The 27,870-nt window shown below is 38.6% G+C and overlaps 1 protein-coding gene across 1 annotated transcript in view; it reads left to right on the forward strand.

The window, feature by feature from the left end:
* The first annotated feature begins 1,540 nt into the window (after positions 1-1,540).
* The window catches only part of LRGUK (leucine rich repeats and guanylate kinase domain containing), a 78,094-nt gene continuing 51,764 nt past the window's right edge, over positions 1,541-27,870 (forward strand). Inside the window, exons 1-5 of the mRNA XM_053608724.1 lie at positions 1,541-1,840; positions 8,423-8,530; positions 10,783-10,864; positions 14,022-14,122; positions 18,579-18,660. Of these exons, the coding sequence (XP_053464699.1) occupies positions 1,541-1,840; positions 8,423-8,530; positions 10,783-10,864; positions 14,022-14,122; positions 18,579-18,660 (673 nt within the window). The remainder of the gene's footprint in view (positions 1,841-8,422; positions 8,531-10,782; positions 10,865-14,021; positions 14,123-18,578; positions 18,661-27,870) is intronic.

Consider the following 27,870-nt stretch of genomic DNA (forward strand, 5'->3'; position numbering starts at 1 on the left):
TATAGGGCATTAGCCAGTTTGTCTCTAACTTGGCAACTTATTTCAGAATATCTTTCCTCCACAGACTCTAAATGCCCTATTACTATTTTACTGGTTTCTTCATTAATTAATGAGTTGAGTAGAATCTTTACCATGTATTTCATTCTATTTTTTTTGTACGAGAATCCTGCTTTTAACTTTTGAAAATTGTTCTTTGACGGGTTCTAACTCTGCTCAGTAGATTGATATTGTCAATTCTTGCTTTACTAGAAAGACTGATTAAGTTATTAAAAAAATAAAAACACTGCATTTGCATTTTTATACTTTCTGCCCCTTGCTTCCCTATATCAGTTGGCTGAAGCCAGGCCCTATGGGGACAAGGGTGAGGAAACATTCCTTGGAGGAATCTCTACCTACTGGAAAAAGAAATAAGTGAGAAGCAGTATAAGCCAGGCAGAAAGAGATACTCTCATTATGGCCTTTACATTTATGACTAGCAAGATAATGAAGGAAGGTAATTCTGAAGGCTTTATGTTAGTTTTAACAGTCCCTGAAGCACCGAGAAAGATAATAGTCAATGGATGGTGTACATAAGGATTTTTTTCTCCTTCTCCCCTGACAGCCATTGACAGGATCATTTTGCATTCACAACTGCTGTCATTGGAGCATGGAGAAAAGGCCCTGTAAGGCCACTAGGATGAGGGCGACTTCCCTGCAAGGATCTCTATTGTCATCACTGTAGCAATAATAGTTACTATAATTCTCATTTTGCTTTTCTGTAGAGTGTCTATCTACATTGTGGAGCTTAAGGCTACAGGATTTAGGTCACATAAACTCACATTTACATAAAATCACACTTTGTAATTTTGCAAGAGTATCTTATAAAACTGCAAAGAGAACCTATGCAACAAGATTAAAGTCATTATCAATGCAGGTTACTTGACTAATACAATTATTTATGGGATGCTAATAGCTTTTCAGAGGCTTTCAGATACACTGTCAATTTGACAGCAGTTTTTTTCTCTCTTGGTGTAGATTGTTAGACTACTGCCAGTTTTTGTCCCCAAGGACATGGTTTATCATTTGGGGGAGGGGAGAATGTAAATTAATTGCAAATCAGCTCTCAGGTGTCCTTTGGTAGTAAGGGCAGGAACCATGCCTTCTATTTCATTATGCACACCCTCATTCCTAGTGTGCATTGAGCTGAGCTGCAGTGTTACTAGTTTTCTGACAGATAGTTTTAAAGACATCAGACACTGCCAAAGCACAACTCTGGGGAAAGGGAGCTTCGTGCAAGAGGCTGGAAGAGAGGAACACGTGCGAACCCAGCAGACGGCTGGGGACAAAGAAAAGGGGAGTGGAGAAAGAGGTGTAAATGATAAAAGCAAGCATAAGGAACAGACTAAAGAGAGAGAAATAACAAGAGGATGACAAAATTAAAAGGAAAATCGAGAGCCTACCGCAGCGCAGAGCAGCAGGCGAGCACGCGCGGAGACTACAGCCCCCAAGATGCCTTGCGGCGCCCCTCCCGCGTGGTCTCCTAGCAACCCCTGTAAACAAGATGGCGGCCTCCGAGGGCTCTCCCCAGAGGGCAAGAACTCCCTCTTTCCAAGGAGGCATGAGCAGTTCACGAACGGGAGCACCATCGCTGCTGTTGCGCTCAGAAAAAGAGCGTCAGGCTTGCTGGTCTTCTTTTCCCAATGGGCAGAGGACGAAAAACTCTTTGAACAGAACCTCCTCCTACCTGCTGCAGCAGATCATTCACCGCTGTCAAGAGTCGGATACGGACGGAGAGGAGGATCAGGGCGAGGACGAGGCGGAATCCGACCAGTCCTCAGAGTCGGAAATGAAGAATCTGGAGGTGTGCCTTCCCCCACCCCTCACTCCCTGCGTCCCTCCTCCAGCCGCCGGGCCCTGCTACCTCACCGCAGCTTCCCGACGCACCCCCGACTAGCCCTCGGGTCAGCCCGCACCTTCTCAGGCTCTCTCGCCTCCAAGAGCACCTCTTCCTGACGACTCTGAGGCCCCTCTTCTCTTCCCTTTCTCCTACCCCATTTCCTCACCCCCTACCTGAAATGTCTCCAAATTTCTTTTTCATTAACATTTGATTTCTTAGGAGTCAAGCTGCGCAGCGTCGTTTTGAAAAAAAAAAAAATCTATATATTTGTATGGGAGTTATGGTTTTAATTTTTCCAAAATTATACTCTGACAGTATTGTGAATAAGCAGGGCTCACCTTTGGCATCTCCAGGACCTGTCTGCTAGACTATGAAGTACTCCAACACTCTTCCCTAGTTCTTATCCTTCAGCCTCCTCCTTCCAGGAAAATAAATAAATAAATAAATAGAAATAGAAAAAGAAAGAAATTACTTTCTTGAAATAATCTGATAAGTGCTTCCTCAAATACTAGGTGACTTAAAAGTCTAACGTATTATGTCTGCCAGGGGTATGTATGTGCCTTATATTAATACAAGCAACATGTCCACGCAACAGAAAGAAGCCATAGGTTGTTCAAACAGGCAGCTCACTGTGGAAGTTCCCAACATTTTCACTTGTATTGCCTGGGATGGTCACTTGGTCTTCCACATTATTACAAATTCCCTCTTTTCTATACACCCAACTTCTTTCTTACACTTATTAACATCTTCTTGTCTTTTTTTTTTTTTTTTTAACTTCTCATAACATCACTTCCTTCTCTTGGCTTCTAATAAATTATTTGCTTTCTTTCAAAAACATAATTAGATTTTCACTCTTCCCATACTCTGTTAGGTTTTTTCTTTGTCTTGACTTCCAAGAAACTCAGAATTAATATTTTTCTTCACTTCAACAGTTTTCTTTAGATTAGGCTTTTCTCTCATTTTTGCTTTTCCTTTATAGTATAAACTGCTTCAAATTCTTTTCAGAAGTAGATATAATATACAGGAATATAATATTTTCAATATCCTCTTTTTGTAATACTCTTCTGGTTTTTCCTCTTTGCATCTTTGCATCTTTTCCTAGTCTCCCCTCCTCCTTGAGGCCAGACATATTCCATGTTATACCTGTGCTCTTTCACAGATGCCTTTTGTCCTTCCTCTTATTTCTTCTCACCGCGGCCCCTTCCTCCCCCAACCTGCAAGTTGTCAGCTACTCGATTCTACCATTAACCATTTATACTCTTCCCCCACTTGGGTTCCTCTTCTTTTATGATGTCCCCTGTTCACATTCAATGTTTGGCTCATTTTTTTTACACCTTTATCCCCCATTTTGTCTTTTCTCTTCTACTTCCTTCTACATGAACTAGTTACACTTTAGTTTTGCTTAAAGTTGACCATAGATAACTATTACTTCTGCCACTAAGGGAAGTTAGACTACTAGAAGTTAGAATACTATTATTCTGTTCCTTAGTACTTCTTTTGTCTTTTGTCCTTTTACTTTGCTACATTTAACAGTGACTGTTGCAAAACTGTAACAGTGTTTTTGCAACTTTGAGATGTTTGTACGGTTTCCACCAGCTTCCACCCCAGAGGAATTCACAAATGAGCCACCAGTATACTTTATTATTGTGCTTAACACAGCTCTTCAGCTATGGGGTTCATTAGTACCTTTGTTAATCTGTCTTCAGTATGCCATTAACAAACCATAGAAAGGGTTGACTTGAAGTAATTCTTTTTGGCTTATATATGAGTGTGGAAAAAGTTTCATTATGTCTTCCCGTCTAAATATTAGTATTTATTTTGTGTTCTGACATTCTATTTTGGCTTTCATAGTATTGCATACACTTTAATATGCTGAATAAACTGAAAAGTTAAGTTTTAAAAAGAAACTTTTGGACATTCACGTTCAATGCTTTATTTTTTATGTCTGAGCTTGGTTAAGATTTGCAATGCCATCTTGGTCATGATGATTATTGAATGCCTGTGATGCACTTAGCCTCAAACTTCAGAAGCCCTTATGAATTTAAGGGAGGCAGTACAGACCAGTTGTTCAAAACACTCTTTGGAATCAGAGATTTATATCTAAGGTTTGGTTTAGCCTTTGTTAGCTGCGAGATCTTGAGCAAGTTATATAACCTCTCTATGTCTCATTCTTAATGTGGAAGTTATAATAATATGAGAATTAAATGAGATCTTATACGTAAAATGCCTAGCATAATGTTGATTTATTTTTGATACTATTACTAACAAAACATGTAATAGTAACTTACATGTTTTTATCTGCTAATTACAGCCCATTAAATGATTTAATTAATCTAGCCTTCATTGAACAAAGATTCATTGAATGATTGCTATGTAGGAGACACTTTTTGGATATATACAGAAGTGTCTGGGCCCCCAAACTGATACATGAAAACCACTTTTTCTCCAGTAACCTAAAGTGAGTAATAATACCTACTTATGGTTATGAACATCAAATTTAATAAACTCTATATTACCATTCTTAATATACTGTCTGATTCAGAGTAGACTCTCAAAAAATTATAGATTGGGTGGCGCCTGTGGCTCAAGGAGTAGGGTGCTGGCTCCATATACCGGAGGTGGCAGGTTCAAACCCGGCCCCATCCAAAAACTGCAAAAAAAAAAAGAAAAAAAAAATTATAGATTGATAAATAGTAACAACAAGCAGTAATGACAGAAGATGAGAATGTGATTGAGGGCTTACATGGTCCCTGCAGTCCAAGTGAGATAAGGCTGTGAGTCCATCATAGCAATTCGGCCTCTGTAGTATGCTATATGGAGGTGAGTGTAGATGATAGCTCTACCGCAGGGACCAGGGAGGACTTCAGGGGAAGTAGACTATAGTCTAAGAGGCTGTGTGCAGCGGCACTGGCCTTTCCTACTGGTCAGTTATGACAGCAAAGGCAGCAGCCTAGGCACAGGCCAGAATGTAGATGGAGTAGGGACACAGACTTGAGTCTCAGCAGTGGGAATTGCTCTGTTGTCCGGTTGAGATTAGATTAGAGGATAGTAAGACACAGGCAGGGAGGTCAGTGGGCAGAGTCTACCAGTATCCAGGAGGGAGGGAGTATGGATTAAGGCCATGGCTGCAGGAATGGAAAGGAAGCTAAAGATAAAAATGTATTTAAAATATTTAAGATGGGACAGTTATTAATTGAGTATTAGAAGTCTAGGATGACTGTGAGGCCTATGGCATGGTCTGGGGAGAGACTAAGGCTATTTTCTACAATAGGAATTGGAAGGAGGGAGCAATGTATTAAAGAATTGGAATTATAAGCCCTAAGAGTGGAAGTCAGAAGAGGGGTCTCAGAGTAGGAGACTCTCGCTCATCTCTTATTTACCAAACACCTGAAATTGCTTGTGTTGTGTACTTTTCTGTCTCCCAGACTGCAGGGTAAGTCCCTTACAGACAGGCACCATGTCTGTGGGGTTAGTCACTAGGTCTTCTCCGCTGAGCCAAGCATGCTGATTGGCATGTGGTGGGCATTCTATAAAGACTTTCCTCCAAGGTGAATGAGGAACATGACATAGTCTCTGCTTTGATGCAGTAGTTGATTGTGAACTTGATTGAGGTTTGGATATGGATATGTGTAGTCACAAGTAGGGGACAGATAGTCAAGAGTCTTGAGGGTAGAGAGAAATTGAAATTGCACATGCGCTTCCCGGTAAGGAAGGGAACATAGTCAGCAGGGAACAGATAGACTCTGAGAAAGGGAAAGGTGAACAAAATCAAGTTTAGTAGGTGCTGGAAAGGTTGAAGGATAGGGAGTTGTGGGAAGAGAGAGTGGAATGCTGGGGTAGGGTTTCTGGGGTGGAGCAGTTTGGCATGATGACAAGCTCCGAATATGGTCCTAGGAGTGAGTGGCAGAAGTTGGAAATCAAGTTTAGGTGTCTGGAGTTAGAGCGGTAAGGAAATGTGTGTGTGCACATGTGCTGGGTGTCGGGTGTTGGGTGGCCTTCCATAAGGATTCTGAAGCCACCTGAGATAAGGACAAGATCTGTGAATGTTTGAAAATGACCAGCGACCAGAGGGGACGGCTACTACCAAGCTGCAGGAACTCAGAGGAGGTGTTGGGGGGTGGCCGTGCAGAGTCCTGCTTTGGGTATCTGGAAAATACTGACCAGTGTGGCCTGTCTCTGTATCAATGGCTACCTTGAAAAGTAGGCATCCGGGTGGCGCCTGTGGCTCAGTGAGCAGGGCGCCGGCCCCATATACCAAGGGTGGCGGGTTCAAACCCAGCCCCGGCCAAACTGCAACAAAAAAATAGCCGGGCGTTGTGGCGGGCGCCTGTAGTCCCAGCTACTAGGGAGGCTGAGGCAGGAGTATCGCCGAAGCCCAGGAGTTGGAGGTTGCTGTGAGCCATGTGACGCCATGGCAATCTACCGAGGGCAATAAAGTGAAACTCTGTCTCTACAAAAAAAAAAAAAAGAAAAGTAGGCATCCATGTGCTAGAAGCAAGCATGTAATGCCTTATCCCCAGGAAATGGGGGAGGCAGGTAAGCTTCTGAGGTCTAGGTGGAAAAGTTTAGAGGCAAAGTAACATTTCCCTACTTCCATTCCTTCCCAGGTCTTACATGAATAATTAAAACTTATTTAGAAAGTTTTATGAAATGTGTTTCATTCATTCTGTGAATAGATTGAGTGGCATAGATGAGTGAAACCTTAAGACATGGAATTTCTGACTTCATCAAGTGGTAGTAACAACTGTCACTTGGAACATTTGCTATGTCCCAGGCACTGTGCTAAGAATCTTATATCCATTATTTTCAGATTAACAGGAGACAATATATGCAAACTGATTAATTTTTAATATTATGTACATGGGAGCATTACAGGAACAAGTAAAAATGAGATTTGAGAACTTATATACTATCTTAATAAGAGAGGGGAAGAAAATAGGGGATAAGGGAATGGGTCCCTTAGGAGAGAGGAAATGCCTTTTAGGAAAGATGGCTGAGCCCTTAGCCTTAGGTCAGCAGTTCCCAACTGTGGATCGTGACCCCTTTTTAACAATGAAAATACGTTGCGGCATTAGGAAGGTTGAGAACCACTCTCTTAGATGAATAGATGGGAGACAGGCAGTTTGGAGTGTGTTATTGACTTCTAGAAGCTTCTCCTGTGGTCAATCTTTTTATGTTTGATAAAACTCGTAGGGAGGGGATTTAGGACAATTGAGTTCCTTCTAGAGGATCTGCCTTTAGGCAGATATGGTAAGCCTCTCTTGGCATTTGCTGTTTGGCAAGTGCCTTCGGCTCAAAATAATTAATATACTAAAATGGCATATTTGGGGTGACCTGTCCTGAACTCCTTCATAGCTAATAACATTTTCTATTTATAGGTGAGAAATATGAGGGGCTGTGAAAAAGTTACCTCCTCAAAGTCATACATCCCAAAGTACAGAGATAGGGTTCAAGCCACACCTGCCCAGTTCTGAAGCCCATGAGCTATTTCTGTGTACATGGTGTTTTTTTCCCCTGGGTTAGCAGAAATTTGGCAGGAAAGAAACTCTTTACTATAGTACAAATCTACATACATGTGTCCTTGGTGCCACGGGCCCGAGCAGCATTGTTGGCTTTGGAAAAGGGAATTTTGCCCTGGTTGTCCGTGGGACAGTCATGGTTGGTTATATCAGTGATGATGTGTTACTGTATGCCATGTCTTTGTGCTCCGTGGTCATATGTTGGCCACTACGGAGCTGAAGGAAGCACAAACAGCAGAGAGCCACCTGTTACTGCTTCTGGTCTGTCAGTACTGAAAGGACGGGTGGGACTGCCTTAGGTTCAAGGGCCAATTTCCTTACAGAAATGATAATCACCCTTTTAACAAATCCTGTAAATACACTAAGTGCTGGATATGAATTTAGCATAATTAGCCCAGAGGAAGTAAACTGAGGTCCTGTTTTCTTTAGCAAGAATGCCAGATTTAAAGAAGCAATTGCCTTAATGGAAATAACCATCCTTTGGAGTGTGGGCGAGTCACTGTAGTCAAGTGAAGTGGTTAGGAGAACTGCTCTTGAGTCGGACAGAATAAGGTTTTCATTCCAGCTCTGTCAGTTTCAGGCAAGTTCGACTCTTATCTGTAGAGACGAGAGTACGTACCTCAGGCTTATCAGAAGAACTCAAGGAGCTGAACGTCAGGGTTATCAAAAGTATTAAAAGAGCGAACCCATTGGTAGCTCTTAGCATAGTGCCTGGAATGAGACAGACTCCATGGATGGTGGCTTCACCGCTAACACTGATGCTTCTACTGCTACGGTGTTGGCTCCACTTTGACTGCCTAAGGCAGTGACCACCTAAGTTCATGGCAATGAACACATCGATTTGGTAGATTTTTGTTTAACTGTATGTACATATCCTCGGCACAGAATTTTCTTTGGGGATGGTAAATTTTGCAGAGCTAAGCTCCTGGGTATGAAGTATACTAAAGGTGTGCCAGATATGACAAAATGGCTCGTCTCCCTTCTAATGGGAACTCTTTCTTTGTCCACCTGTCTGGGTGTTTTGCAGAAGGAATTTGATGGGGTACTGAAAGAAGAGGCTGTAGCTGCAGCACTCTACCAATTGGGGCGCTCAGGCTCTGGGACCAAGCAGGTCTACCTCAATCTAACTTTATCCGTGAGTATGACAAAATCACCTTGGCCGGCTACGGTTTGATACTGACTAAACCATATTCATTTTGTTTGGTACTCCTAGCTTTGGTGGTGGCAGCAAATCTCAGAGTCTTGCATTTGACGGAGACTGGTGACAAGAGACACTTATGTAAATATTAGACTTCAAAGAGCCCTGGACAATCCAGTAATCAGCACCCAGATTTCTTTGTTTTCATTCTTTTCACACTCTCTCTTTCATCTTAAGTAGTCTATATTACAGCCATCAATGCTTTCTTTCCAGAAGGCTGAATTTGATTCTCTAAAACCAATCAAAGACCCTTTAAGACTTTTCTGTCTGATCAGTAGAAGCAGCACTGAATTTATGTCTGAATCCAAGGGAACGGTGTGTTTTGATATTGACTTTAACCCCCTAAGTATGTCAAGAAATAAGTAGCTTTGAGCTATCTATTATTTTCCAAAAGATACCTATCATTAAAGAAAAAAATCTGTTAGTCATCAGTTTTCAAGATTTCAATACTCGTCATAGAGTAGCACAAAATCTTATCATAGGCAAAGCTGTAAGAGCAGACTACTTGAAGTATGTAATCTTCTTTCCTTGTTTTGTTTCTCTGTAGTCCTAGAAAAATAATTTAACTCTTTTGGCTTCCTTATATTGCAAGGCATTAAATATTCCTTGGAGATCCATGGAATAAGTGTAGATACATAAGTAAAAAAAAAAATATATTGACATTTTACTATAGCACCATGATTTGGCTAAAGTATATATAATTCATTGTAGGACCGTTCTATCTTAGATTTGAATTAGTAAACTAGTCAAGAAATGTTAAACTGTTTTCACTTATGTTGGTTCCATGGCATGCCCTTTGAGGTCAACATATTAAGACTCAAATCTTTTACTATTTTCACTTTATAACATTTTATGGATGACTCAGCCAGCCAGGCAATAACAGACAGGGAGCATCCTGTGTGTACCGCACCATGGTCGACATTGGAATGTGGTATATAATTCCAGCAGCCAATGCATCCCCACACATGTCCCTGTCAATCAATATTCTACTTATGTACGTAGTGCTATGCCTTGAATTGATCTACCCCCAAAGCAATCCTTTAAATCTTATTTCTGCTAGACGGACTGAAGCTTAACTCATTTTGCCAACCGACCTCCTTGTGCCTGAGATATTGCATGTTGAATTACTTTGCCTTAATAACCTGTCTTACTGAATACACTTTTTAAGAATTGCCTGATTTAGTTCTTCTCCCCCCCTTATATCTTACTTATGTTACATATTATTTTTTACTTTCTTTTATTATTTGTGTGTGTGTCTTCTCTCCTACGACAGTCGTAAATTTCTTAAGGGCACAGCATAGCTCTATTCCACCATATTTCTCAGCATGCCTAGCATCAGGCCTGTACCTAGTAGGTACTCAGTAAGTATTTATTTACTGCTATAGCAGCCTTCATTAAATAGTCATCATTATTCTATACGAGAACTTGCTTAAAATGGTTCTTCACTGGTTGGCTTTTTTCTAACTCTGACATCACAACATAAATCAGTAGAATATGTCTTTGTCTGATGGGACCAAATTTCCCCCTCTCCTCACTTGAAGTTGACTGGGAGCAATAATTCATGGAAAGAATTTTGGATAAGGATTCAGGAGACTTGGATGCTGCTTCTCTGTCACTAACTGGCAACGTGATATACTTTTCATTTCTAGATTGGGAACAATCTGCCCTACAGATATCACAGGTGTGTTTGATCAGATGAGATTATTGTGAAAGAGCTTTGAGAATCAACCCTGGAAAAGTATAGGCAGTATTATTATCAATGATCTCCTGATCAGGTGTGAATTCTCTTTAAAACTTCATTTAAATTCTAAGCATTTGCATTCTCTTTTCTTCTACTAGATAAAGGCCCTGTCTTTATTGGTATTATTTGATTTTTTTAAAAAAACATAAAACTCTGCTCTAAAGTCTCCATGAACACCACTTTAATTGGCCTTTTTGTGTTGTATTCATTCTGGCTAACAACACTAATTTTCTAAGCTATTATTTTCTTCAAAGGAATGCAATTTTTTTTTGATGGGGATCTGTAGTCTGTTTTGAGATGGTATTAGTAGTAGGGTTCAGATTTTGTTCTCACTTTCGTATTTTTGAAGAAATTCTGAGTTTCTTTCCATCAACTATTCTTTCCAGAAGAAGACTGAATGCTAACGTGTTAAAGTGATTTTAAAGTCTTTTACCTCTTTTCCTCTCAGGGTGGTGATTTAACCGACATTAGCATTCTCTGTGGATATATTCACCTACAGAAGTTGGATCTTTCAGTAAATAAAATTGAAGGTATGTAATTGTCATTCTGGATTTATCACTGAATTATTTCAAAATTTAAAAGCTGCCAATTAACACTACCAAACTTGATAGAAGTAATTTGTGGATCAATTTACATATGGATCCTTTGCTTTCCATGCAAAAAAAAGCCACCAGGACTGATGGTGAAGAAAAAGGCACAGGTCTGCCTTTCATGATCTGGTCGAGATGTGCTTCTTGATATTTAAGAGTTTGATATGAAGTGTTTGCTTTATTTTTTCCTTTTAAGAAATGGATCATTACTTTTTCGATATGTCCTTAGTGTTTGATGATTCCCTTTCTTTCCCTCTATTATTCAAATAAATTAGTTTGTTTTCCATTTATAGCATAATTTTCCTTTTGCATTTACATTTTAAACCTGGTTAGCTCTTCTATTCTTAATATTTGAGCCCCAAGGATTCACAAATGTACTTTGCCCTTCTCTTTGCTGTCTTTATTTATTTAGTTGATTCTTTCAACCTTAACTTCACCATTCATATATTTGTTATGACATGTTGTTCACATTTAATGAAATTAGTCTTGCAATTGCCACATTTTCTTCAAAGCTTGATCCTTGTTTCTAATTTTCGGATCTTGTTTGAAGCTGATAGTGTACAATGGTTTTCTTTAGACTTCCAGGGAAGTAAGCAAATCATTCTGACCTGCTTTCTTCACTGATAATCTTTCTGCTTGCTTCTTTGCCTGCCTGTTTAATGACAATTTAATGTTGCTGATATGGTCTTCTCTGGTTCATTTTCTGATTTTTTACCCCCTTATATGACACTAATAATTGAAATCTATTCTTTTAATGGCAAAGAAATATTCTAGCCTGTTTTTATTTTTTAAACGCAGCTGGTTTTTAAAAGACTTATTATTTTTTTCTAGTTTTATCAAGTGTTATTGTGGAAAATTATAAACATGTGCAAAAATAGAACATAAGAAGGGATATTCAGGTTCAACATGGCCAGTCATGTTTTCTCCTATACCTCCCTGCCCCCTTCCTTGGGTATAAATTTTAAAGCAAATCTCAGATTATCAGATCATCAGAAAGCCTTCTTTCTTAGTGTTTCTGGCAGGAGCCTTCTGCCACCTCCACACCTCCAAAGTTGGCTTCATTAAGTAGATAAATTGCAGAGTGGTGGGAGCCTTTAACAGTGCTTAGTGCTAACAAGGAGGGGAAAGATTTGGCTTCCTATCTTTGCCAGCTGAGCATGGAGGCCACGGTTGTGACTGAAGCATTCCTCTGCAGCCAGATCAGTCTTCATTAATCTTTCATGGCTCATTTCATTAATTCATCAGGTGTTTGAGAGCCCACGGGGTGTAAGTATAGTATAGTTTTCTTTTTGTGTTGACAGCCTTACTGATGTTCTGAAATGGACCAGATTTCAGCTTGCATCAGAATCACCTGGGGAGCCCGTTAAAACAGATTGCTTAGCCTCACCCTCAGAGTTTCAGATTCGGTAGACTTAGGGTAGGGCCTTAAGAATTTGCATTTTGGATAAGTTCCCGGATGAATCTGATGCTGTGCAGGTCTAGGACCACACTTTGAGAACCGCTGATGTAGACACGGGGAGCTCCTGCCATCTAGTGGACATAGAGAGAACTGCACCAGGTAGAAACAACGGACCTGCTGAAGCTGAAGTCTAGCAACCCAGACCAGGGTTTTGTTTTTTTTTTTACTTTGTCTTTAGCTAAGTATTCACTTTTGCTTCTGCTTCAAGAGCAGATCTCCATGGTACCTGAGTTTACCTGCCTGGAGAAAGATCAGCTCCAGGGGAGACTAGGGGCCCAGTGGACATCAGTAGAGTGGAGACCACCACTGAAGCCGTGTAGCTGATCTCCAAGGGGACAAATAGATGCTAACTGCTAGTTACAGTTTCTCCCTAGGTTTCCTCTCACAGGCAGCCTTCCTTGATTTGAACATTACTTTCCACTTGTGTTAATGTGTCCGTGTTCTGTCTCTCCTAGAACTATTTACATTTGGTAAAGGAGGATATGGTTTGTTCCAGAGAAATAAAGTAGAAATTGGGGAGGATTTTCTGGGTTTGGTGGCCCTTGAGAAGGAAAGATAGCAGAGGGCCCCTCACACTGCTCTTGCTCTAGGGCAGGGCCCCCACCGGCAGGGCCTGCTTCCTTCCCCTGGGGCTGGTGTCTGGGCCCCCTCCGACCTTCAGATTTGGAGACTTCCTTCTCCCACTAAAGGCCTTGCAAGAGAATCTCCTCAGCCCAAGAGCTGGAGGTTGCTGTCAGCTGTGATGCCATGGCACTCTACCGAGGGTGATAAAAACTGTCTAAAAAAGAGAGAGAGAGAGAAGGAAGATACTATTAGCATTGCCCTAGAGAAATGAATTAATGTAGAGACAGAGCTGTAACCTTTGTTGTGTGATTCTTCCTGATGCCTTCCCTGATTCATTCTGCTACCCTGGAAGTATGCCTGCTAAAAAGTTGCAGGGAAAGGCAAAACAATACTTCACGACTTTCACAATTTAAATGTAATTTCATCAGTAGTATCCTTTATTAGCACAATAGTTCTTTACGTACCATTTGAGGTTGAGAATATTTTCTTGGGATAAAAAGCAAAACTCAGATGTACTTTTGAACCAATCCAGAGTAAAATAATAGCAATGATTTAAATCACTTCAAATAATTAATGAGATTTGGCATTAAATACAACTGAAACGAAGTTTAATTTATAACAAAGAGTTTCCTTACTGCGGCATTTTTGGTTTTTCTGAAAAGACCTAATTCAGTTATTTAGAGGCTAATTATCAAGAGGATTATCTAAGGCTTTAGCTTCTCATTCTTTCCTTTAAGGCTGGCGAGTCTGGAGGCATCTGAGCCGTAACAGATGGTGGGAGAGTGAGGAGAGCCATGGACAAGGCTTTGGCCATTGGTTACTTGCTGTCCTGAAAATAGGGCAATGCAAGAGATGGGCAGGCCCTGGGGAGTAGGTTTGAATTAGTGACTCATCAAGAGTATCCACACTTTTGGGGGGCTATATTTCATACACTTCTGATTTTATTCATTTCACTCATCTGTAAAAATTAAGATGGGCTCACAAGTGGTATGATTATTTATATAACATATGCTGATTTTAATGCTGTTAGTTATTTTGTTGGCTTATCTTATTCTGTATTTATTTCTCCCCCAGATTTGTCTTGTGTGAGCTTTATGCCTTATCTTCTAGAACTTAATGTTTCTCACAATAAGCTGACTACATTCTTCAATTTCAAGCCACCCAAAAATCTCAAGGTAGACTTTACAAACACTATTTATATATGTTAAGTGGTTTTCAACGTGCATTCAATAAGCTAAATATCACTAACATAGAGGATTCAGAGAGAATAAAGTGTAGGGGTAGGTAGTGCTGAGTGTCTTAATGAAATAAAAGAGATGGTCTGGCAGCGGACAGTCACTGTAGGAAGCTTTTCTCAAACCGAGTGTTGCAAGAACTTTCTTCTGTCCTCCTCTTTCCTTCATCTGAACAGTAGTTATTATTGCAGTTTTTGCTAAAGCAGAATAATTTTATCTGAAAGATTTTATATCTGAAAAATCAGTAAACATTTTTGTAGAGGCTCCAACTTTGCCCTCTTTTTTTTTTTTTTTTTGCAGTTTTTGGCCAGGGCTGGGTTTGAACCTGCCACCTTGGGCTGGCGCCCTACTCCTTTGAGCCACAGGCGCCACCGCTTTGCCCTCTTATTTATCTAAACTTTACCTTTTAAGAAAATCACGTCTTCAGATCCCCATTCTTGTTTTTGTGTACTTGCTTTTGCATTTCTGAAGCAGAAATAAACTACTTGTGAACCGCGGCCGCTGGAACAGTTTGCTGTGCCCAGCAGCGGTACGTCTGCTACAGTGTGCACCAGCCTCGCCTGTGGGTCTCGTGGAAAGGAGATCCCCACCTCGTGGCCCTGGAGTGGGGCCTGTGACTCAGATTTCTGAACACCTTCCAGGTGATGTTATGGCTGCTGCTCCATGTATCACACTTAAGTAGAAAGGCCATAGGGAAATGGCTCCCCAAATTTCCTGCATATTGGAAACACCTAGGGAGTTTTAAAACCTACTGATGCCTGAATCCACTGCCAGGGGATCTGATCTAAGTGGTCCAAGGTAAGTCCTGGGCTTCGGATGCTTTAAAAGATCCCCCAGGTGGCTCTCATGTGCCGACGAATTTGAGAACCAATGCCACAGAGCTTGTAATTATAGTTCTTCTATTGGACTCAATTATTTATTTATCTGAGACGAGGATCTCACTGTGCTTCCCAGGCTGGGCCGGAACTCCTGGGCTCAAGTGAGCCTCCTCCTGTAGCCTTCCAAGTAGCTGGGACCATATGCACATCGCTGTGCCTGGCTCTAGACTCAAATATTTAATTAAAAAGTTATTTGAAGGAATAGATATCAACCATGGCCTTTTATTTTAATCTTAGTTTTATTTTAGTTGCAAACTAAATTAATTTAGATCTAAAATTCCTGTGGAGGCTTGCACAAATATGCAAATCTGCTCCAAATCAACAAGCTGACATTCCCTACCTATACTGATAGTAAGACGTCTTCATTTTCAATTTTTCTGTGATTTTTATATCACTCCATTTTTATCACAATTATGTTTTTTCCCTTGAACATTACAGCTGTTTTCCCCTTGTGGTTTGTAGGAGTTTCTCTTTCGTGTTAACTTTAACCAATGTAATGACTATTTGTTGTGGTGATTGCCTCTTGGCCATTCTATGGAGCTTCTACACCTGGAAGTTTAGATTGCTAGCAAGGCCTGGGAAATTCTCTTCTAATAGTCCCTTCAATAGGTTTTCTAGCCCTTGTGTATTTTCTTCTTCACCCTCAGGGATGCCTACGATTCTTACGCTGGGCTTCTTTATATAATCCTATGTTTCTTACAGGGTTTGCTTATTCCTCTTATTTCTCTGTTCTTTCTCCTTGACTGACTTGTTTAATTCAAAGATGTTATCTTCAAGCTCTGAAATTCTTTCTTCTGCCTGACCTAGCCTATTGTTAAGGTTTTCCACTGTGTTCCGTATTTCCTTGAATTATGTTTTCATTTCCTGAAGCTCTTGCTTGTCTCAACAACAACAACAACAACAACAAAAAAGAAAGAAAGAATAAAAAGGAAGCAGAGCTTCTCAAGAGGGTGGGGCCCACCACGTTAATTTCTTTTTTTAATAATTCAGTTTCTTTAGTGGCATTTTAGAATCATTTCCTGCATTGTTTTTGTGGGTTCTTTGTTTTAGATTTCTATTTAATTTTTATTTCATTGAAATAAAAAAGATAATAAAAAATAAAATACATATAAAAAATTATAGTTGTTGCCAGGATGACATTCTGGCATGAAGATAAGCTGAGCCACACCAGATTGTTAGTAATTGTGTTTGCAGAGCTGTTTGGATTCCCCTTTGCTGTCCCACTGGCCTTGCCCTAAGGCCCAGGGAAATCGGTCATGGTAACAATGTAACCCTGGGAAAGAATTTTTTGGAATTTCTTCCATTCACACCCCTGCCTTGCCCTCCACCAAAAAGACCCCACAAATGAACAAAACCAAACCATGTACCCCATCTTTAAGGTTCTGGAATTTTGGAGAATTAAGAGCAAATACATTAACTGTAAGGGAGTGTGTACCAGGGACCAGACTGCCCACGAGGCATTGCCACCCACACAGACTCTGTGTGGCTCTAGGAGAGGACTGAGGCTCGCCAGTGTTTTCAATACATTATCTCATTTAATCTTCCCAACGAAGCTGTGAGGCAGCTGGTCCTGTCTGATTTTACAAATAAATACACTGAAGCATGGAAAGCTTAAGTAATTTACTTAACTTTTGCTGGAAAGTAGAACTGAGATTGAACCCAGTATCTGAGACTCCAAAGCCTATATCTTCCTAGGAAGTCAGACTCACTTGGTAGGCCCCACCCTCTTGAGAAGCTCTGCTTCCTTTTTATTTAATTTTCTTTCTTTCTTTCTTTTTTTTTTTTGTTGTTGTTGAGACAGTGTTACTCTGTCACCCTGGCTAGAGTGCAGTAGCCTCATCATAGCTCACTGCAGCCTTAAACTTCTGGGCTCAAGCAGTCCTCCTGTCTTGGCTCATTTAATATTTCTGAGTCTTATACCACCAGCCAGAGAGAGCAAGCATTACCTAGAGAGCAGGGAACTGGACTCGCACGTTTTCTGTGTTTGCTACCATGCATTTGCTCTTAGGAGATGAAAAATGTTCATTTGATTTGATGGGTATTTCCTTCAAGCTCTGGGTTCCAACAAGAGTCAGGGCAGTATCATAACAACTTTAAGGTCTCTTAGCAAACTAATGTAACTACACAGAGGGCATGGTACTCCAGTAGCCCCGACTGAGGTACAGTTAGATGGCATCATGCTATGGCACAAGAATGAAAGGTATCAATGAAAAAGCATCAATTCTAAGTAACCCATTAACAATTAGTTTATTTCTAGTCCATTATTACTATATAGGAGAGAAAAGTGATTGTTAAAAATTCCATTTATTCATGCTAAATGTATTTCATAATATGCATTTTTAAATAGCTGTCATTTATAGTATATAAATTTGATATTCTGATGTTTTACCAAATACTATTTCATTTGTACATTTGTGTTTCTTCACATGGTTTACAAATTTCTATGATGCTGAATCTTCTTGTTGCTATATTACAATTAGCTTAACCAAAGTTGTTTCTAAATTATTTTTTAGTATTTAGTATATAATGTTTTAGCATTTTAAGTATTTCAGTAATTAATGCATTGCTGAAATAATTTTAATAAATTTTGGGAGTGGAACCACTGTTTTTTGTTTTTGTTGTTTGTTTTTTTGTTGTTGTGGTTTTTGGCCAGGGCTGGGTTTGAACCTGCCACCTCCAGTATATGGGGCCAGCGCCCTACTCACTGAGCCACAGGTGCCGCCCGGAACCACTGTTTTTAAAGGGCATAAGAAGATAAGAATAGTGTTTATTATACAATTGTTTGGTAGTTTTCTAGAAAATGATTATAATGTGCCTAGCAAGATATCAATGCAGCATTTCAAAAACATGGATTTAAAAAAAAAGTTTTATCTTTTGGCAGTAGGTATGTAATTAAGCAGAGTTATTTAATGTTGTTTTTTAGTCTTATATTTTTGACTAGGAACAAGAGATGTTGCTAAAAATGCTTTCCTCCAATAATCGATTTTAAGAAAGTATTTAAGGTTGAAAGCGTCTGGCCTGAGGGAAGAATCAGAAAGACTATTCTGGCATTTAGGGCATGACGTGGGAAAATATATCGAGATAGGAATAGAAAAGGCAAAGAAAGGGGAAACAAGACTTGCGCATAAACTAAGTAAATCCAGTTTACTAGGCATTAGAGAAAATGGCATGGTGGCAGGTAAAGGTGAAATAAAAGTAAATCCTGAAGGAAGAACAAAAAAGTTTAAATAAATATTATACTGAAAGTGGGAGAGAAACTACAGAATTGAAAGTATTTAAAGTTATAGGGAAGTCTCTGTGAGCCACGGGGCAGGGGTCTCCTTCTTATATCCCTCAAAGTGGACAAAAATCCCAGTTAGAAAATGAATAAAGATGAATCTTTTAGCCTTAGTGTACTTTTAGTAATAAATTCTAACTAAACATTCAGAAATACATTTTTCTTGTGCAATTTATTATTATGGTGCCTATGAATGAAAAATAAAGTATAACATGCTGTTTTTGTTTTGTTTTGTTGCCAGAAGGTGGATTTTTCCTACAACCAAATTTCTGAAATGTGTGATCTGTCGGCGTATCACGCTCTCACTACACTAATTTTGGACAGTATCCTTTGAATGAGTAAAGAGAAAAATGAAGGAATTAAAATGTAAAATGAAAATTAAAGGAATCATTCTAGATAAGTAGTTTGCTAGATATGTGACTCATTTAAATGGTTAAGAATTTATTTTCTCAAACTGAGGAAAGGTATTTTGTTTATCAAGGAATAAAACTGTGGCTCAAGTTGGCCAAGAGCATCTTAACTCTGAAAAGCTAAGACAGTCATTTTTTCTTACAAATGTAGACTTATTCTTGATTCCAGAACCAGAGAAGTAGTTCTGTTTTAATTAACTCCTTTCTTCAAACTTACTTTTACTTATGCCCTATTTTACATAATAAATTCAGCATTTGAAAATTCAGATGTGGTCATAAGAAAAATTAGTGAATATTTTACAAAAGAGTTCATACTAAGTTCCCTTTAAATAGGAAGCATTTCTAGTTTATTTAAAATATGTTTTCATTACCTTTTGATTTACAACCAGGGTTAGGAACATTGTGGACCAGGCTCCATGCAAACTGAATAACCTACTTTAAAGGCAGTGTGTTCCAATTTCTAGAGCTTAAGGGGCTAACCAGGGACCTGTGAGTTTAATGAGCTTGAGTCTTTTCTTTACACCAGAGACTGATGTTTTCTGGATGACAAGGGAGCAATGCTGGCTCTTTCTCACTAAGTATCTCTCTGTCCTCCTGAGGATTATTCAGGGCGGAGTGGAGAATGACTTGATCACCCCTGGGTGCCTCATTCCAGGGATGTGGCAGCCTGCTGTGCCCACATTTGTAATAAGGCTGAGCTGTGGGTAGAAGGTACATGTTCTCCAAAGAATATTTTGTAAAGAACCCTTTTTTTCATATACGATGGAGAGCTTAGAACAGCACCGTTCCCTTTAGAACTTATGTGTGAAAATGGGCAATTAGTGGACATTTAGATGGTGCTTAAATGAGCAAGTTTTGATGACAGCCTCATTAGAGAAATCAGCAAGTGACCATGATGAAATGTTTTCATGACAAACCAGAAGTAAACATTTTGGCAGCATCTTTCTGTAGAACCTAAACTTCGTGATTGACTGTCCTGTGTATGAAGTTTGCAGACAAGACAGGCTGATAGTCCAGCTCAGGCTGTGGGTGCTGAAGGGTGCTGCTTCAGGAAGGCGACCAGCAGCATCCCCTACAGCTTTTTAGCAGTGCAGATTCTTGGGCTCTCCTCCAGACCTGCGAAACCAGAACCTGCATTTCAACAAGCCCTACCCATCTAGACCATTTCAGTGCACATTAAAACTTAAGAAACACTGGTTGGTCTAGAAGTCAGCAGTCCCCTAAACTCCTGTAGCCAGAAGAGATTCAGCAAGCAGAAGAATCACTAGGGTCCCCTGAATGAGGAAGGTGACGTGACAGGCTTGAGTCTGACAGGGAGAGCTCTGTCTCCCACAAAAACATTCTTCTGCGTGCTGCATAGAATTGCCAAAGAAAACAACTCCACAGTATTTTTGACCCAAGACATGGTTTAAAACATTTCTACCATGAATCTTAACTTGTATATAAATTTAGCTTTTCATGTTAAAACCTAAGGTATTATGACTTTGTAAATGTCAAATATCATCAAGAAAGGAATTAGGTTTTTTTCCTTTTAACGTGACATTAAATTTAGCAATTGAGCCTTATCACTGAAGTATAAAAAGCTGTAATTAGTACATCAGAACCAATTGAAAGTCAGAACATGGGTATAATTAGAGTATAATATGACACATTCCTCACCTGAGTTTTTTTTTTTTTTTAATGCAAAGACAGGTAGCCAAAACAAACTACCCTTCATAGACGATTAATGAGATAAACTTGGATGTCTTACAGTTTTGAAAAGATAGTAGGCTAGTTTCTAGATAGTACTAAATAAGCCTCCTCTTTTATTCTGTTCAACCATATCGTATTGTACATGATATGGGTAGTGGAGTTTTTTGGATAGCTGAAAGTAGAAATATGTCTGACAAGTTATAAATTAATCTATTTGGGGGGGGGGAAACACTAGATGACATTGGTTTTTGAAAAGACCAAAAAACTTTAAATGAGATAAAAAGGTAGGAGAATTATAAAATGGACAAATTTCTAGACAGATTCCATGCATCAAAACACTGATTTGGAAATAGAAATCCTGTATAGTCCTGTAACTATAAAAATAATTCATTATAAATGAAAATAAACTAAATTTAACTAAATTAAACTAAATTTAAAAATTGAAGCTCTTCCTAAAAAATACCAAACAGGCTGAAACTTTTAATAGACTTTCCAATAAGAAAAAAAAAATTTTAAATTAAAAATAGAAAGCGTCTTCGTAATTTATTCTAATGCGGTTCCTTTGATGTACAAAGGAAACAAGCAAAAGTAAAAGAAAAGGAAAGGACGAGTATTTCACTCATGCCGTAGTTGTAAAAATCCTAAACAAAATATAAGCGATTGCCTCTGACAGCATATTAAAGTATACTATATTATGACTAAATTGGGTTTTTCTTAGGAATGTAAGGATAGTTTAATTATTAGAAAATCTATAAAATGTCAGTAACTATACTAACTGATTAAGGGAAGTAGCCTTATAATTAATAGATAATAGAAGTACAACAGATATAGAAAATTTAATAAAATCCAATGTTCATTCACAATAAAATGCTCAGTAAATTAGTAGTAGGGAATTTTTACAACTTGATAAAATATGTCTACAAAAATATTTGAAACAAACTTTATCCTAACTGGGGACATGTTCTAAGCCTTCTCCTTTAAAATTGGGAATGTACACAGCTATGATTTAATAATAAAAAATATATAAAAAACAAACCTATTGTCAAATGCGAAAAAAAAAAAATTGGGAACAAGTTAAGGATACTCGCCACTGCCACTTCTATGCATTATTGTCTTGGAGGCATTAGCCAACACCATAAAACGGGAGAAAAAAATTCAAGGTCTAAAGATTGGTAAGGAGAAAGCAAAAATTAATCTTTCCAAATTATTATTTCTCTACACAGAATATGAAAAAGAACTTGCAGTTAACTACTAGAAGTAATAGTTTTTCAGAATTCAACAAAGTAGCTGGATATGACTTCAGTGAGTAGAAATCATAGAATTTCTCTGTACCAGAGGCAAGCAGTTAGAAAATACAACTTCATTTTTTAATTTAAAAAATAGCTTTATCCTGCTTTAGGCAGGGATATAAATGTGCCCATCACCAGAATGTTGTTCGTTATACCCATCAGGTAGGTTTTACCCCTTCCTTTCTCCTCCGGCCATCCTTCTTGATTGCTAATGATTTAGAAAACACAACTTTAAAAACAGACACTATTGACAAGAACAATACAAATGAATCTGATCAGAGGCGAATAAGACCTGTGGGGCAACCTAGTAACACTTTACGGAAGAGTATTGAAGATCTAACTAAAGAGAAATATATCCTATGTCCCTCAATAAGAATATGGACGCAGTAAATGATGTGAAAAATAATTTTATGGAAAATAAATCAGTTTAGGCTAATAGGCATAGACAGTGACATCAGCTTCATTTGTTTTCAGAGAAATTCAAGTTAAGACTATATGAGTGAGCTACTGTATTAAACCCATTCATCTGACAAAACTTAAGAAACCGAAAATACCAAGTATGGAGAACATGTAAACCCAGAGGATTGCTTTTTACTCTGTGGGTATGAGATTTGTTTAGACACCCTGGAAAACAATTTTATCTCATATCTTATAAAGTTGAGCATCCAAGTTCACTAGGACCTAGTACTTTCATTCCTACGTATGGAAAGTTAAGCATATGTGTGCACTGAGGCTTCTATAAGAATGTTTATGGCAGTATTCCTTGTAATAACAAAAAAAAATTGAAACATCCCAAATGCTCATTGATAAGAGAAAAAATAAATTATGGTATACTCACAAAATAGGACATCATATAGTAGTGAAATGAATGAAGCATATCTATTTACAGCAATAGGATGAACTTTAATGAAAATAAATATAATTTAAGTATAAAGGAGAAAGGGAACAGGAAAGAGACAACTTGGCATAGTGGTGATCTCTGGGAGAGAGAGACACAGGATTCTGCAGGAGAGGTGTGCAGAGGGAGATTTAAGTTTTTGCTAATGTTCTACTTTTGGGCTGAGTTAGGGGGTAGTATCAAGAATATTTATTATATTTTGAAGAGTAAAGAAAAGAATGCCATACATTGGCCAGTGAGAATCAATTAAGTTTAACCCAGTTCTATGTAAAAATTTAAAAATATGAAATATAAATTAATCTCTTTGAAAACAATTATCTAAATTATAAACAAGTCAGTTAATCAAGCTAATAACAACAATAATGTGATTGTAATAGATTATATTAATGCCCCAGAATAAATGAAGATAACAATTTTTAATGTGATCTCATTATGCTATTTTGTCCTTTCACATGTAGATAATTGATGATTAATTTATAATTACCCTAAATTCTAAGAGGATAAACTTTGCCAAGGTTAAGTAAATGTATTTATTCTTAAGAAAGCATGCGGTTGATTTTTTACCTATAAACATTGGTTGTTTATTAGAATTTATTTTATTATGATGGAATAAAAAAGTTCATAGAATTTTGAATCCTTCAGGATTTTAGAGATCATCTAGTGCTAACCATTATTTTACATATTTTATAGACCAGGAACCTGAGACCCCAGAGGGTCAGCAGTTTGCCAGGGACTATTTGGTAAATGGTTGAACGGAGACTGGTCTCCTCAAGCCTATTGTTTTCTTTGCCATGCTGTAATTCATTGAGTAATTACTACTTTTATTGCATGGCCATTTAAACTGTATGCACGTTTCATTTCTTAGAGAGATTCACTCCTACGGTGAAGAACATTTTTCACTGGTAAGGTGATATAGATTGGTTTCAGGATTGGTTCTGATTAAAGCCATCATTGCAGCTCTCTCCACTAAGAAAATTGTGATGGATTTCCTACTTATTTCTCAGTAACTGTTTTCTATACACCTGAGCCATATTTTACAATTGTAGACAAATGAGTAAGATCAAATACTGAACTAGTGAATAATTCATGTCAAGCATTGTGAACTACTGACAGCTTTGCCAAAATATAAAAATACACTGTTGGGCTTTTCCCATGTTGTAAAGTTATGCTTAAGTGCCACAGGGTTCCTTCATTCAGTTTTGTTCAAGGATCTAAAGTTCCACTGTAAAAGATTTATTCACAGAATCGTGAAAGTGTAGAGATGGAATGCAATAGGATGATTTTTTATTTTTTTAGTTGAGTCTCTTTTCCCTGATAGTGCTCCTTTAAAATTAAACTATATCTAAGAATATTAACCTGGTAAGCTAATTCATTGTCATAGTTTAGTGATTTATTAGGTTATATTTCTTTTTACCAGGAGGTCTCAAGACCTACACAAGAATAGGAAAGAATAATGTTAGGAGGGAAAGCAAGTAATGTTTCGTGAAGGTTCTTGAGAAAACGGAAGACAGGGGAGATAAAGGTATTCTTGAAGGCCAGCTGTGAACTCAGAGCATTTTGTGGGCCACGTCTGCACATCGACTGTCAGCACCACTGCCAGGGACACGTAGTGTGACTGTGGGAGCAATTAGGGGGAAAAAGCTGTTGTGTCACCATAAAAAGTAGTCTTTACTCAAGAGCCAGATTAATCTATAGTACCTGAAATTCCTTGAAACTTAAAGGGAAGTGAAAAATTGGGAAGTCGGAGACAATTTTTTTCTGAAATGAGCACATTTCTCAACAGAGATGTTCAGTCAATCCCTGACCCTTTGCTCCAGCACTGAGAGTGACATGGTGTCTGCAGAAAAAGCAGCTGTGACTACAGTGAGTCACCTGTGTTCCTCCTCCTTTTTGTCCTTGCAATGATGATTTTGGAAAACATGGCTAGCCGTAGTAGTCAAAGCTAGATGTACCCAGAGAGCTATGGTTAACCTCTAATGTCTTGGAAAATTTCTGTAGACACAATAAACAAGCATTTCTTTTTGATTCTTGATGTAATCTCTTGATATTTTCAGGATCCCTGTTTTCTAGTTTTCTGATTCTCACCTGCTTCCCATGGGAATGCTTCCCATCCCAGCTGCCCACAAGCATCTGTTCACTCTGCACCATTCCAAGTGTCTTCATGTCAGTTGGAGAAGAGCTTCTAGGACACCAGTGCTCCTAAAATAGGACTTAAGGACTGTTTCTCTCCTGCCTAAACTGAGACAGATGGCCACGTGAGGTTTTGCTTGCCTTGTTTTTGTTGCCAAAGATTGCCTGATCCAAGAGTATTTTATTTCATCAACGGCTGTGTGAGATAGTTTAATCTCCTATTTCCAATATTCACACTTGTTTTGCATTACAATCTCTATCAACAAAGATCTGGTCATTGTTCTAGTTCTAGAATAATTATTTAAACAGCCCCCCAAAAAATGGAAGCAGAAAAGGGTATTTGTGAGCATAAATGTCAGTTTATTTGTAGGGCTATTCTGACTAGGAACGTTATGGAAATAGATTTGAAAACGAATATTGACCATAAACACAACTGTGCTTCATTCTAGGGATTGAATCTGAAAACAATGAGGACAACTTAGGAATTTCTGGTACATTTAGCTGTGTGTCTTTGTCTGGTATCCTTATTTCCTTCTCTCTGTGGCCTGGATCTTTTTAGATTCCGTCCCAACCTTGAATCTTCCATTTCCATGCTGTCGGCCAGGAAGTAGATGGCACGATTTCCTAGCCTCACATAATTGTTAGTGCAGTAATGTTATCAATGCCTTATAATTGTGAAGTAAGATATAGTTTGTGTAGCTCATTGACACCCATTTTCTAATTTTTTCCCCATAGCCTAACTTTTGACCCTAATGGCAACCTGGTGCTACCCCCATTTTACAAATGAAAAATCTAGCAAATAATAGACTTAGGATAATTACAAATAATTATGAAACAAAATATGTGTTTTGTGATATTTACGATCCATTCTTTCTTTAAATTTTTAAAAAATTCTCTGATTAATGGAGAGTGAGTGAGCTAGAGGTCATCAGTTGACCAGAAAGGGCTTTGCGGAAGAAGAAATGGTTTGTTTAGAGTGGAGGCCAAGAAGTGGAATTGCTGAGGTATATTTACAGCTAGGATGGATGTTGCCAAATGTCTCCAAAGTGGCTATATCATAATGAAACCTCTCGTCCAGTAGTATAAAAGTAAATGTTCTTCTAAAACTTGCGCTTTAAAATGTTTGCTAAGCTGATGGATAAAAAATGGCAGATTATCTTAATTTATATTTTTTCTGACTATATCTAAAAAGGAACATCTTTTCATATGTTTATTAGCCACTAGGATTTGCTCTTCTGGAAATTGCCTGGACATATAGCATTTATCCGATTTCTGTTGGGTTGTCATTTCTGATAGATAGATTGATTTTTTAATGTATTCTAGATAGTAATCCTTTGTCTGCTACCTACATTGTGAATAGTGAATCTGTTCTCCTGTTGGGGTCCTGCCCAGAGAGCAGCGTCTGCTGAGACCTGTGGAAACTGGTGACCATGGACTGAAGAAATATAAAGTTGGAGCCACAGTAAAGAAAGACTAGAGACATAGAGCAGAATTAAAAGTGGGAACTCAGGTGTCCATTGCCCATCATGGGATTCCAGCCATGGCTCAGAGTGTTTGTTCCACTCTGATTTTATTGAAGTCTATTTGCCCAGAGGGCAAAATGAGGGAGGGAACAAAGACGTCAGCAATTTCTTGGATTGATCATATCAGCTTCTATTATTATTATTTACCTTAAGGGCAGCCTTCAGAAATCTGAAATGTGAGCCTTGTATTGGGAGAGCCTCCTGCTTGAGGTCACACACACAGACTTCTAGGGAGGTGTTAAGCTCTGCTAGTTCTCTGCAGAGTAAAATGCCACCAGCATTAATCTCCTCTGAGGGATGGGGGAGGGGGAGGGAAGCATTTTCCTCCCATCACCCCCACAGAGGATTTTCCTCTGCTATAAGGGATATAAGCCCTTCTGCCCATATTTCGGAGCTCAAGCTACTCCCTTAGTCTCTGCCCCAGGCAAATGCCATTGTCCACATGGGTATCTGCTTTGCCTGTTTAATGGGCAGGAAACACCCTAGAAGTTGTATCTTTTCTAGGACATTGTCATAGCCTCTTCTCTGACCATCATTCTCCTCAGAGTGCTCACAGACCCAGCAGGGTGTTTATAAGCTGTATCTCCAACAGGCTAGAATTTTAGAAAAGACAAGAAGCTTGCTAGCAATGGCTAGCTTAAATGTAAACTAGCTGACTTTTCTTTGTTCCGATTCACTCAGCTTACTTTTTAGTTTCTTTTTTTTTTTTTTTTTTTCCCTGGGGATGCTTTCCTTTGCCAAGAATGGGGTCTTTGGTCTCCATTCTCTCAGCATTCTCCCAGTCTACCATTTTTTCATATAATAAAAAAGAAATAATGAGTAAATGCTAGTTATCTGTTAAAGAGAAATATTTAAGATATTGGTTTAATGTGAATGTTAAAAAAAAAGAAAAGAAAAAATAGAATTTGGAGTTAAGTCTTGAAGAATGGGTGTGGTGTGTAAAGGAGTAGGAGAGTCATACCAGTAAATGACACTGCCAAGTAAGAAAGTTCCTGGTACCTTCCAGGATTACTGCCAGGACTGACCTGGTAGAAACAGAGAATTCACACTGGATTATAACGGGGGTGAAATTGGAAAAATAGATTTTGCTTATAGGAAAGGGCCTTAAATGCTAGAGCAAGAAATTCATCCTAAGAGAATTTTTTAATTGAAACATATCTAATCAATATTTTGAAAAAATTAACCTGACTGTACGTGGAGTGTCAGGTAAGGGCAGGAAGCAGTAGATGTTAGATGTATGTTAATGAATACAAGTGAATGTAAAGGAAGGGATAGTTAAGGAGAGGTTTAAAGCAAAACATGCCAGGTCGTGGTGATGGATTGGATGCCTTGCTGATTATGAGTGGCTGAGAAGTGGTGATGTCATAGGTCACATGAGAGGGAAACCTGAGCTTTGATGGCCAAATGAAATTAAATCCTGGAAACTGGTCATGGTGAGAGGAGGATGAGTAGAATACATGGCTTTGAGACTGTGGCTACATGAATGGTACACAGAAGATAGGATAAAATTTTAGCAATGAATGAAAATTGAATAAAATAAATTAGGCCTAATTTATTTTAAAGGGAGAAGAAAAGGCGATCTAGATGGGAA

Source organism: Nycticebus coucang, chromosome 11 (assembly GCF_027406575.1).
Source record: "Nycticebus coucang isolate mNycCou1 chromosome 11, mNycCou1.pri, whole genome shotgun sequence".
Classification (NCBI taxonomy): Eukaryota; Metazoa; Chordata; class Mammalia; order Primates; family Lorisidae; genus Nycticebus; species Nycticebus coucang.